The sequence below is a fragment of the Cyanistes caeruleus genome, unplaced genomic scaffold, assembly GCF_971803275.1.
Source record: "Cyanistes caeruleus unplaced genomic scaffold, bCyaCae1.hap1.1 HAP1_SCAFFOLD_223, whole genome shotgun sequence".
Taxonomy (NCBI): domain Eukaryota; kingdom Metazoa; phylum Chordata; class Aves; order Passeriformes; family Paridae; genus Cyanistes; species Cyanistes caeruleus.
Genome location: NW_028256006.1, coordinates 41,510 through 53,265, shown reverse-complemented (window position 1 = coordinate 53,265; position 11,756 = coordinate 41,510). Strand labels below are relative to the sequence as shown.

General features: G+C 48.4%; 1 protein-coding gene across 1 annotated transcript; it reads left to right on the top strand.

Annotated features, from left to right (window-relative positions):
- The first annotated feature begins 415 nt into the window (after positions 1–415).
- Positions 416–5,995, top strand: LOC147645588 (uncharacterized). Its single transcript, XM_086874449.1, has 3 exons — positions 416–563; positions 3,547–3,625; positions 3,812–5,995. The coding sequence occupies exons 2-3, from the start codon at positions 3,574–3,576 to the stop codon at positions 4,816–4,818; spliced, it is 1,059 nt and encodes a 352-aa protein (XP_086730575.1). The 5' UTR covers positions 416–563; positions 3,547–3,573; the 3' UTR covers positions 4,819–5,995.
- The last annotated feature ends 5,761 nt before the right edge of the window (positions 5,996–11,756 follow it).

Here is an 11,756-nt window from a genome sequence, read left to right as displayed (position 1 = left end):
TTTTCCCTATTTTCTTCCATTTTTCTCCCATTTTTGCCTCATTTTTACCATTTTTGTTCCCATTTTTACCCCAGTTTTCCCCATTATTTTCCCCATTTTTATCCTGGTTTTATCTCATTTTTCCACAATTTTATCCCAATTTTCTTCCATTTCTTTCTTCCATTTTTCCCTATTTTTATCCCATTTTTTCCCTATTATTTTCCCATTTTGGCTCCAATTTCCCCCATTTTTGCTCCATTTCCATCCTATTTTTCCCTATTTCCCCCTAATCTTCCCCATTTAATTATTTCAAAAAATTAATATTTTGGGGGAGAAAAATAGAAATTTTGGTGGGAAAAAAGGGTGCTTTGGGGGCAAAACTCGATGAATTTGTATCACAGCTTTCCCATGATTTTTCCATGATTTCTAGCTAGAAGGAGGAGTGGGATTCATCCGAACATTCTGGAAGCTGGAATAGGACCAGGCCATCAACCTTCCCAAAAATCTTGACCAGCTCATCCGCAATTCCACCTTTCCCCACTCCCCGGATTCCCAGGTCTGGAAATTCTTCTACAACCTCCCAGGTAGGCAATTCCCAAAATTCCATGGAAAAATGGGATAGGGGGAATTTCATCCTGTTTTTTTCCTTATTTCCCCCAATATTTTTCTCTCTTTTTTGTGTTTTCTTATTTTTTCCTGATTTTTCCCTCATTTTTTCCTGAATTTTTCCCAGTTTTTTCACCATTTTTTCCCTGATTTTTCCGTTTTTCCTGATTTTTTGCTCTTCTTTTCATAAAATTTTTTGTATTTTTCCCAACTTTTTCTCCAATTTTTCCATAATTTTTCTAGTTTTTCCCATTTTTTTCCTGATTTTTTCTCCTGTATTCCCCATTTTCTTTTCCTGATTTTCCCACAATTTTTTAAATTTTTTTTTCTGATTTTTTTTTCCTGATTTTTTCCAGGTTTTATTCCCTTTTTCTTTTCCTGATTTTTTCCTCATTTTTCACAATTTTTTCCAAATATTTTCCAAATTTTTTTTCCTGATTTTTCCCTCTGATTTGTCCCAATATTTCCCCTTTTTTTCCTAATTTTTCCTGTTTTTTTCCTGTTTGTTTCCTTGATATTTCCTGGTTTTTTCCCAATTTTTTTCCCATTTTTCCAAAGTTTTTTTCCTCACTTTCTTTTTTTCATTTTTCCTTTATTTTTTTCCTTGATTTATCCCATTTTTTTCCCAGTCTTCTTCCTCTTTCTTTTTCTCATTTTTCCCTGTTTTTTCCCAATTTTTCCTAAATTTTTTTCTTGATTTTCCCTCATTTTTTCTGACTTTTCCCTCTTCGCAATTTATTCCTGGTTGTTCCCCATTTTTTTTCACAATTTGTCCCTGATTTTTCCCTGTATTTCCTATTTTTTTTACTGATTTTTCCTGATTTTTTTCCAGGTTTCTTTCCTCTCTTTTCTTTATTTGACCCAATTTTTTTCAATATTTTTCCTCATTTTCCCCTTTTTTTCCTGATTTTTCCTGATTTTTCTTCATAATATTTTCATTATTTTTTTATTTTCCTGATTTTTTTTCCAATTTTTCCCCTTTTTTTTTCCAAACTTTTCCTTGATTTTTGTGTTTCTTCCTGTTTTAATCCCATTTTTTTCCAGATTTTTCCCTTATCCTTTCCCTAATTTTTCCGGTTTTCCTCAATTCTTCCCTGATTTTTTTTCATTATTTTTTTTCTGATTTTTCCTGATTTTTTTATCCTTTTCCGGTTTGTTTCCCTGATTTTCCCGTGATTTTCCTTTTTTTCCACATTTTTTCTCTGATTTTTTCCCAATTATTTCCCAGATTTTTTTGCAATTTTTTCTCTCAACTATTTTTGGTTTTTCCTTCATTTTTCCAATATTTTTCCTAATTTTTTCCTGATTTTTCCCAGGGTCTTTTCGGCTTTTTTTTCCTGATATTTTCCCTGATTTCTCACAATTTTACACAATTTTTTTCATGTATTTCCCATTTTTTCCTGATTCTTCTCTTTTCCTTTCCCAATTCGTTTCTAGCTTTTTCCCAATTTCTTCTCAAATTTTCCTAGTTTTTACCTGATTTTTCCTGGGATTTTTCCTATTTCATTCCAGATTTTATTCCTCTTTCTTTTCTGGTTGTTTCCCAATTTTTCCAAGTTCTTTCCCAGTTTTTTTTTCTGATTTCCCCAATATTCTTTCCAATTTTCCCTGGTTTTTCATGATTTTCCTTCTTTTCCTCTTTTTTCCTGATTTTTTCCCCATTTTTTCTGATTTTTCCCAGATTTTTTTCCATTTTCTTTTTCTGACTTTTTTCCCCATTTTTTTCCCATCTTTTCCTTGAGTTTTCTCTTTTTTTCCCCCCAAATTTTTCCTGGTTTTTCCCAAATTTTTTCAAATTTTCCCATTTTTCCCAAATTTTTTCCCAATTTTTTCCTGATTTTTTCCCTGATGTTTATGAATTTCACCCTGATATTTTTCTGGTTTTTTCCCTGATTTTTCCCTTACATTTTCCTTGAATTTATCCTTGTTTTTTTCACATTTTTTTCCCAATTTTCCAGCTTCTTGCACACTCCCAGTATGATCCCAGGAACTCCCAGTCTGATCCCAGTCACTCCCAGTCTAATCCCAGTCACTCCCAGTATGAGGCCAGTGGCCCCCAGTTGCTCCCTGGCAGTGCCAGTGTGACCCCAGTAGCCTCCAGTGTGATCCCCGGGACTCCCTGTCTCTCCCAGTATATCCCAGTCAGCCCCAGCACGCTCCCAGTCATTCCCAGCTCCTCCCAGTTGCTCTCGGCATGATCCCAGTTGTTCCCAGCCACTCCCAGTCAATCCCAGTATGATTCCAGTCACCCTCAGTGGCATCCCAGTCTCAGCCATCATGGACCCAGCTGTTCCCACTGTGATCCCAGTATGATCCCAGTTGAGTGTGATCCCAGAATAGTTGTAATTCTTCCCAGTTCCTACCAGTATGATCCCAGTTGTCCCTGGAATAGTCCCAGTCCATCTCAGCATGGTCCCACTCACTCCCCGTTTCTCCCACTGTGGTTCCAGCTGTTCCCAGTGTGGTCACAGACACTCCCAGTATATCCCAGTTGCCCTCTGCGTGCTTGTGCTCATTCCCAGTCATTCCCAGTTGCCCCAGTAAGGTTCCAGTTACCCCAGTCCAAACCAGTCCCTGCCAGTGCTGCCACTCCTGGGATCCCCCAGCGCTCTCTGTGTTCCCTGGTCCCACATCTCCCCAGAGGATCCCCAAGGGCTGGCAGTCCCCAGCCAGGGTCCCCAGCCAGCCCCAGGTTGGATCTGCAACCCCCAATTTTCCCAGTTTCCCTCTCCTTTTCCCCGGGCCGGGTTCCCCCCGTCCCCAGCAGGTGGGAGCAGCGGAGAGCCCCTGAACACCAAAGGGGACAGACCAGAGATGGGGAACTCTTGGGAGGCATTTTCAGGGCTGAATCTTGATGTTTTGGAGGTTTTTATGGATGGCTGGTGACTTCTAGAGATGAACTTGGGCAGGAGGAACACCCTAACCCAATGTGCTTGTGAATTGTATTTTTCCCCAAACCAGGATTTCCCGTTCCCAAACTTTGGCTGGATGGAGAAGGAGGCTACGAGGAAGAGGAAGATGCCCCAGGACACCCAGGCAGGTGAGGAGGAAGTCAGTGCCCCTTTCCCCCTCTCTCCTGCTCCATCTCCCAGCCCAGCCTGGCCCCCGGCTGCAGGACAACCCCGCTGCCGACGCCGTCCTGCCGGGGACGCACTGGGGGGATCTCCTTCCCCTTCCCTCTGGCACGGAGGCAAATCCCATCCTCTCCTTGTCCTTGCTCCCCCAGACAAGGAGCTGAGGATGGAGACCAGGGAGGACAAATCCCCACAGCAGAACCTCATGGAAGAGGCCGTTTTGAGCAGCTCCACAGTGCAGGAATCCAACAGGGAGGAAAAGCCCCAGAGATCCCACAGGAGGAGGGGCTCCAAACCCATCCCAGGGTGCTCTGAGGAGGAAAGACCCACCCTGTGCCAGGAAGGCGGCTGGAGATCCAGCCAGGGCTCTGAGCTGGTGGTCCATGAGCAGGTTCAGGATGGGGAGAAGCCCTACAAGTGCTTGGAGTGTGGGAAGAGCTTCAGCCAGAGGAAAACCCTCGTCCGCCACCAGATGATCCACACCGGGGAATGGGCCTACAAGTGTGGGCAATGTGGGAAGGGCTTCAGCTGCAGTTCCGAACTCATCATCCACCAGCGCATCCACACTGGGGAGAGGCCCTACGAGTGTCCCCAGTGTGGGAAGAGGTTTCAGACCAGCTCCACTCTCCTCAGGCACCAGCGGATTCACACGGATGAGAGGCCCTTCTGCTGCCCTGACTGTGGGGAGGGCTTCAAGCACAACTCCCACCTCATCAACCACCAGCGCATCCACACTGGGGAGAGGCCCTATGAGTGTGGGGAATGTGGGAAGAGCTTCAGCCAGAGCTCCAGCCTGATCTGCCACCAGAAGATCCACACCAGGGAACAGCCTTATGAGTGCGGGGAATGTGGGATGACCTTCAGCCGGAGGTCCCAGCTGACCATCCACCAGATGATCCACACTGGGGAGCGGCCCTATGAGTGTCTCCAGTGTGGGAAGAGGTTTCACAGTAGTTCCAATCTCCTCTTGCACCAGCGGAGTCACACGGATGAGAGGCCCTTCCGCTGCCCCGACTGCAGGAAGGGCTTCAAGCACAACTCCCACCTCATCAGGCACCGGCGCATCCACACTGGGGAGAGGCCCTACGAGTGTCCCCAGTGTGGGAAGAGCTTCACCCAGAGCTCTCACTTGACCCAGCACCAACAGAGGCACCGGTAAGGGAAGCCCTTTGAGTGCCCCAAGTGCAGGAAGAGATTTGTGCACTGCCCCAGCTCCATCCCCCATCAGAGGACCCACGTTGGGCAGAGCTCTGATGACCCATGTTCCCAGTGATCTGTGTTGGCAACACACTGGGCTGGTGGTCATTCTGGTTTGGTTCTATCTTTTGATTCATCTTCATCTCTTTAAAACAGACAAAATTGGAATAAAAGTCTACAAATTCATCAAAGGCATCTACAACCTCACACTTACTAATGCTTCAAGGGAATCTGGGAGATACTTGGGAGTATTCAGGGGTTGTGGGGTTATTTGGTGGAGTTGTCTCCATTTCTTGGCACTCAAGGAGACGAGACGGTTCGATCTGTCACCTCAAAACCGCTCAGTCCCACTGAAATCTACTCAATCCCACCCAAAATGACTGGATTCCGCAGCCCCTCAGGGTGCGTTGCCTTAAATTTTAGCTTTCATATCTTTCATGTTCTGCACTGCCTAGGTTTGTAGTTTTGAACTTCACATTAGGTGTCACTGAGCTCTCTTCACAGAGTAGGTAGTGTAGGTTTTCCAAGCAAGGCAAACACCTTAATTCAGGAGCCAGCACCGTGGCCTCCCCCCATGGACACCCTGGCCAATCTACCCACAAGACATCAATGTGATGGATGGCAAAGCAATGGCGTTTATTGCAGGAGAATTTGACCTTTTATAACCTAGGGTCATTGTGTTACTCCCATCTGCTTACGTTACACTTGAGTGCTATTTGCTAATTACAGAAGGTTTTACTATCCTAACAGAGAGGGGTTTTTGCTAACTTTCCGTTACATCCCGAAATCTTCAGATCGCCAGGCCTTAAACTACAACAGGTAGACAAAACAATTCCTTTTCTAGCTTGATACCAAGGACAGTCATTACAAGTTCCAAGCCCAAAAGCATAAACAAGGGTGGACTGAAGAGAGAAAACAGGAAGGATGGGACTTCATCATCTGAAGCTGTAACTGGACAATGAACCCAAATATGCAGATGGACCTAAACTAAAAATGTGAGACCTTGTGATCAGTTGTTCATTTTTGTGACCATTTTTGGTCCATCCTGGGTGTAGCCCTGGCTACAAGTACATACAGGTTATGGTACTGCCCAAGGTGTATCCTTTAAGGCCTTTTAAGAAACTTTATTCTTAACTCTGTCCAGCCTCTGTTCTAGGTCAGCCTTCTGAAGGCATCAGGTGGAATGGGGTTGGAAGGGGATTGGGTGAAGTGGGATGCAGATCAGGAGGGGTGAGATGGGCATTGGGTGGGGCAGGATGGGTGGGATGGAGTTTGGGAGGTGTGAAATGGGGGAAATAGGACTTGGGAAGGGGATCTTGATGTCCAGCAGGGATGGGATGGGTTGGGGTTGGGATTGGGGAGGTGGGGTGGGGTCTGGAATGAGACAGACAAAGTTTGGGGATGATGAAGGGAGGGGAAACCCGTTAGTGAGTTTTGGATATTTGGATATTCCCAACGAGATTTTAAGGTATCTCACATTTCTAAGGAGGTTTTGGGGCACTCCCCAGCTCTTGGGGTGTTCCTGAGAGCAGCTCCATGGAGCCCCATTGCCAGGGCTGGTTACCATGGGCACGAGCTCAGAGCTGTAGCCAGAGTGCGTTGCCTCAGCGCTGGAGAGCAGAGAAATGATGAATGGCCCCAGACATCTCCAGGGTGTGTTTGGGGGCAGAGCAAGTTCTGCCTGTGTGGGGCGGTCACTGCCCCAGCCCAGCCACTGCAGCCTCTGCTCCAGCCCCAAAGTGGCTGCCAAGCCCCTGGCACCCCAAAAACCCCAGCTGGGAGAGGGAGCAGAGCAGGTGAGGCTGTGACACGGGTGTGACACTGACATGTGCCACGGCCCTGGAGCTCTCAGCAGCTGAGATGGCACTGGATCCAAGGCTGACTGTGGATCTCTGTCCCTCTCTCGCTTCTCCTGACTTCCAGTTTTCAAAATCTGGATAGCTTGAAGTTGGACGGGTTGGGTGAGTTGGCTCAGTCTGTGCTTAGTGAAGTGATTTCCTCTAATTGCATGCAGATTTATGATTTCCCGAGTACCTCACTCTCTAAAGTTTGCAGCTGAAAGTTTGTTCCCATCCTCCTGAGAAGTTTGTTGTTTTCTCCCATGCACTGCCCGAGGGGATGGAGGTACCTCAGGTCCCTTTCCAGCAGGGCCCGAGCGAGCTTGGGGCACAGCACAGGAACTGCAATGCTGAGCCAGGCCTGGCTGGGTTGGAGGAAGCAGAAAGGCCAAGCCCTGAGCCCAGGCCTGGCCCAGCAGGGCCTGTCCCTCACGGGTGGCTCGGGGCTCTTTGTGGGGCAGTGGGATGTGAGGGGCAGCAAGGACAAATGCCATAAACCTGCGAGCCCTGCCAGCCTCCTCAGGGAGGGCCGAGGGAGGAGCAAAGACCTTCCTGGGGCTGTGCCCTGGGCCAGGAGGGATTGTGCCAGTGGAGTTGACCCTAAATTTCTTCTCCCAGGCAGCTTTAGGACAAGGAACATGAAGAAGCCAGAGCCAACTCTCAGCCTTCCACAGTCCTCCAGTAGAATCCTGTGTGGGGAGCAGCCTGGGAGCAGGGTTTGTGTGTCAGGGGAGGGGAATTCAGAGCCCTTTTCTCCCCCATGGGCTGAGGGTCTGCATTTTCAATGGCCCTGCAGCTGCCAAAGGGGCCTTTTTCACCCAGCTGAGAACAGTTCTGCTGATAGCCTGTCCTAAACCCGTTTTTCCTGCAAGTGTGCCTATGAAGCCACATTTTTTGTAGCCCCAGGTCTTGTGTGCATGCAGGTGTCTCAGCTGAAGGGTGGAACAGCTCTGCCAGGTAGGAGTTCTCTTTTTGATAGTGGATTTTTTGGTTTTTTTTTAAATTATCTCCCCCTGTGAGCTGTGGGCAGAGCTCTGTAACTGTGTGTGACACTTGTCTGTGGCACTGTGGGGGTGGCCAAGGGCACCTTCCCCGAGCTGTGTGCAGAGGAATCCACAGCAGCCCAGGCCGGGGGTGCTCAGTGGCCGCTCAGTTCCGCTGACTGGACGCGGCTCTGGCCGCTTCCCTTGGAGCGTCTCCAGGGAGGGAACGCTGGGGCTGCTGGCCCGGCTGTGCTGTCACTGCCAGGGGAACGCTGGGGCTGCTGGCCCGGCTGTGCTGTCACTGCCAGGGGAACGCTGGGGCTGCTGGCCCGGCTGTGCTGTCACTGCCAGGGGAACGCTGGGGCTGCTGGCCCGGCTGTGCTGTCACTGCCAGGGGAACGCTGGGGCTGCTGGCCCGGCTGTGCTGTCACTGCCAGGGGAACGCTGGGGCTGCTGGCCCGGCTGTGCTGTCACTGCCAGGGGAACGCTGGGGCTGCTGGCCCGGCTGTGCTGTCACTGCCAGGGGAACGCTGGGGCTGCCCCGCTCCTGCCCCACCCCATCAGCTCTGCCAGCGCCTCCAGGGGACACAAAGGCTGAGCCAAAGGGTGAGAGTTGCACAAGGGGCTGAGCTGGCATCTGGACCCATTGGGATCATGGAGTGCAGCCCCCGGCCCTGCACAGACACCCCAACAATCGCAGCCTGTGCATCCCTGGCAGCGCTGGCCAAAGGCTCCTGGAGCTGCGGCAGCCTCGGGGCCGTGCCCATTCCCTGGGGAGCCTGGGCACTGCCCCAGCCCCCTGGGGGGGAAGAAGCTTTTGCTCATCTCCAGCCCAGCCCTGCCCTGGCCCAGCTCCAGCCGTTCCCTCGGCTCCTGTCCCTGCTCACCTGGGCAGAGATCAGAGCTTGCCCACAGAAGCTGTGGCTGCCCCTGGATCCCTGGAAGTGTCCAAGGCCAGGTTGGATGGGGCTTGGAGCAGCCTGGGACAGTGGAAGGTGTCCCTGCCCATGGCAGGGGATGGAATGAGATGAACTTTAAGGTCTCTTCCAAGCCAAGGCATTCTGTGATTCTGTGATTTTGGGAGAGATGCTGAAGCTCTGGCTCAGCTTTATCTCAGCAAATGTCTGGAGCCAGCAGCAGCCATGGGTGGGATCATCTCCTCCTCCCTCTCGCTGTGGCTGTAACTCACCCATGGGCAGTGTCATAAATGAAATTAATATTTGGACAGCTAGGGCTATTGGGTTAACAGCAATTTAATAATACGGAAAAAAATGATACAATTTAGTGAATTGAATACAAGAATCCAATTTAATAAAATAATACAATTTAGTGGATTTAATAGCAATTTGATATAGAAGGAATACAATGTAGTAAAAGAGTACAATTTAGTGAATATATTCATATATATATATACACATATGTATATATATATATATATGAATAAATATATGAATATAGCTTTCCAGTAATTATGATTAAAGCATAAGCAAAACTGACCGGGGTACAGAGAGGGCTTCTTACAGCACCTCAAGTATGAAACAAAGAAATTCAAACTAAACTTATATACTGTATGCTTATAAATATTCATTCATGTTTCCCCTAAGTCTCCTCCAATTTCTAATTCTTTAATTTTACATCACTATTCTTCATGGTGCATGCTTCACTTGTTGCTAGGGGGTCTTCAGTCTTCTTTTAGTGGTATTTTGGACAAAGGCTTACACTCATCCTCATTGTCCTCTGGATAACCTTACAGGCTGTGCATGTGTCCTAAGCGTTGTGTTATCTATGTAAGCATTGTGCTCCACTAATTAGTCTTATATTTTATAATTTTCAGGCCCTATGCCTAAAGTTGTTCCAACTTTATCCATCTCAAGGTCGATTTTGTCTTAGGATATTTCTTATCTCAAATCTACATCCTCTATCTTAATTTTAACATGTAACATCTGTAGAGGGGTATATCTGCCTTGTAACACCAATTCCCTTGATTGCTTCTAATAATAACTTTCCAAATAGTTACAATTTAGATAGGACAAATCATTTCCATTTACTACAGGAGGGTGTGAAAACAGGAGCATTGTTTGGTGTGGCCTCCTCTCTGCCTTTGACACCTTTCAGTGCTTTGAGCCAGCCAAGAGCTTTCTCCAGGAGTGCAATGAAGCAGCTGTTGCTGCTCCCAGCTCTGGCTCTTCCCAGTCTCTGCCCCTGCCTGGTTTTGTCCCTCTTGCTGCGCCCTCTGTTCCCCCAGGGGGCTGCCCCAGGCTGAGGGATCAGATCCAGGCACTGCTGCTGCTCCCTGGGGACCAGCCCCAGTTTGGTTGTTGCTGTCAGTGCCAGCAGAAGCGGTGGCTGGAGCAGCGGGTGCTGACAGTGGCCCAAGGCCCGGGGCTGGAGGGGTCCCTGGGCTGGGGCTGGGAGGGAGCTGCCCCTTGTTCTCCCTCTGCCTCCCGCAGAGCTGGGCCGGGCACAAGTGGGGCAGCAGAGCCAACAGGGAGCCTGCGAGTCTCTTGCAGCCGTGCCTGCTCAGAGTTTGGCCTTGGAGCTTCAGGTGGGCAAAGGCAGCTGCTCTGCTCCCTCTGCGTGTGCCCGTGTTCAGCAGTGCTGCTCCATCAGTCTGTGCCCAGCAACGGGGAAAAGCCTCAGCCCTGCAGGGCCAGGAGCTGCCGGGCTCTGCCTGAGCAGCTCAGCCAGCGGGAAGGGAGCTGCTCCACACGGGAACCAGGAGCAAAGGACATGCCTTTTCTAGGACATGTTTTCTGTAAAAAAAGCCCAACAACCCAAATACACAAAAAAAAACCAAAAAAAAAAAACCAAAAAAGAAAACGTAAAAAAAATATGACAGATAAAAATTACCCCCAAATGTGTAGTGAAAAATCTTCTATAACTCTGGAGTAAGAAAGAGGTAACTGATCTTTTGAAAAAGAGAACTCAGCTTTGATTTTAGTTCCTTAGTTTGTACACGTGCTAGTGGAAAGGATCCATTAGCTGCCTTCCTTTACAGATTTGATGGATGATTTCCAATATCAAGATATTTTACACTGCAGTTAAAGGAATAGGAAATTGAAATACATGTTCTTCATGACTGTGTCTTGAGTGTCAAAATTTTGCACTTTGAAACTTGGACCTCAAGTGTTGCAAATGGGAGTGATAAATCCCAATGGACTGAGGGAATGCAGCTTTTCCTATGGGATGTGCAGCACTCCAAGGACTTCCTCAGTGGGGCTGTGGCTGCTTGGAGCTTTGTCCTGTGCCACTCCGGGATGTCATGAAATGGGACTTCACCTGCCACCAGCCCAGGTCACGCTCTGCCACCCCAGCTCCTTGGACCTTGTGTCCCCAAAGAAGACACAAGGTGTTTCTGCTGCTCCACCTTTGCACAGATCCACAGAGAGCTGGGATTATCCCAAGTCTCGTGTCTCCATTGTGCCATATTCCTAAAGAACCAGCAGCCCATCCCGACGAATATGGTGAGTTATGTGGATGGTTGTCAGCTCCCTTTCCTGCCTAGAAATCCTGAAACTGCTTCTAAATGCTGTTCCCTTCAGCTCTTGGACACCTACTCACACAGAGCTGGGAAAAAAATGCCTTGGCCATGGCTTACAAGGTGAATTCTGCCAAAGTTAGAGCTCTGTGGGAAATCTCTATCCATCCCTATCCTTTTAATATATCTGTATGTGGGGGTGTGCATGGATGTGTCTTGTATGGAAAGGAAGGAGTGTGCAAACAACGTGACTGACACTTTCACTCTCTGTGTTCATTCCATACTCATGGGTACCAAGATATTATGGAAACCTTTGCAAGGACAGACCTTCTGTCCATGGATACAGAGACATCCAAGAGCCCCTGGCACAGACAGACCCTTCTGTCCATGGATACAGAGACATCCAAGAGCCCCTGGCACAGACAGACCCTTCTGTCCATGGATACAGAGACATCCAAGAGCCCCTGGCACAGACAGACCCTTCTGTCCATGGATACAGAGACATCCAAGAGCCCCTGGCACAGACAGACCCTTCTGTCCATGGATACAGAGACATCCAAGAGCCCCTGGCACAGACAGACCCTTCTGTCCATGGATACAG

Bases quoted from the DNA above. Each gene is read 5' to 3' on its own strand.
- LOC147645588 (XM_086874449.1), top strand. From the start codon at position 3,574: ATGGAGAAGGAGGCTACGAGGAAGAGGAAGATGCCCCAGGACACCCAG. The intron at 3,626-3,811 runs GTGAGGAGGAAG...TTGCTCCCCCAG, and splicing joins GCCCCAGGACACCCAGGCAG to ACAAGGAGCTGAGGATGGAG.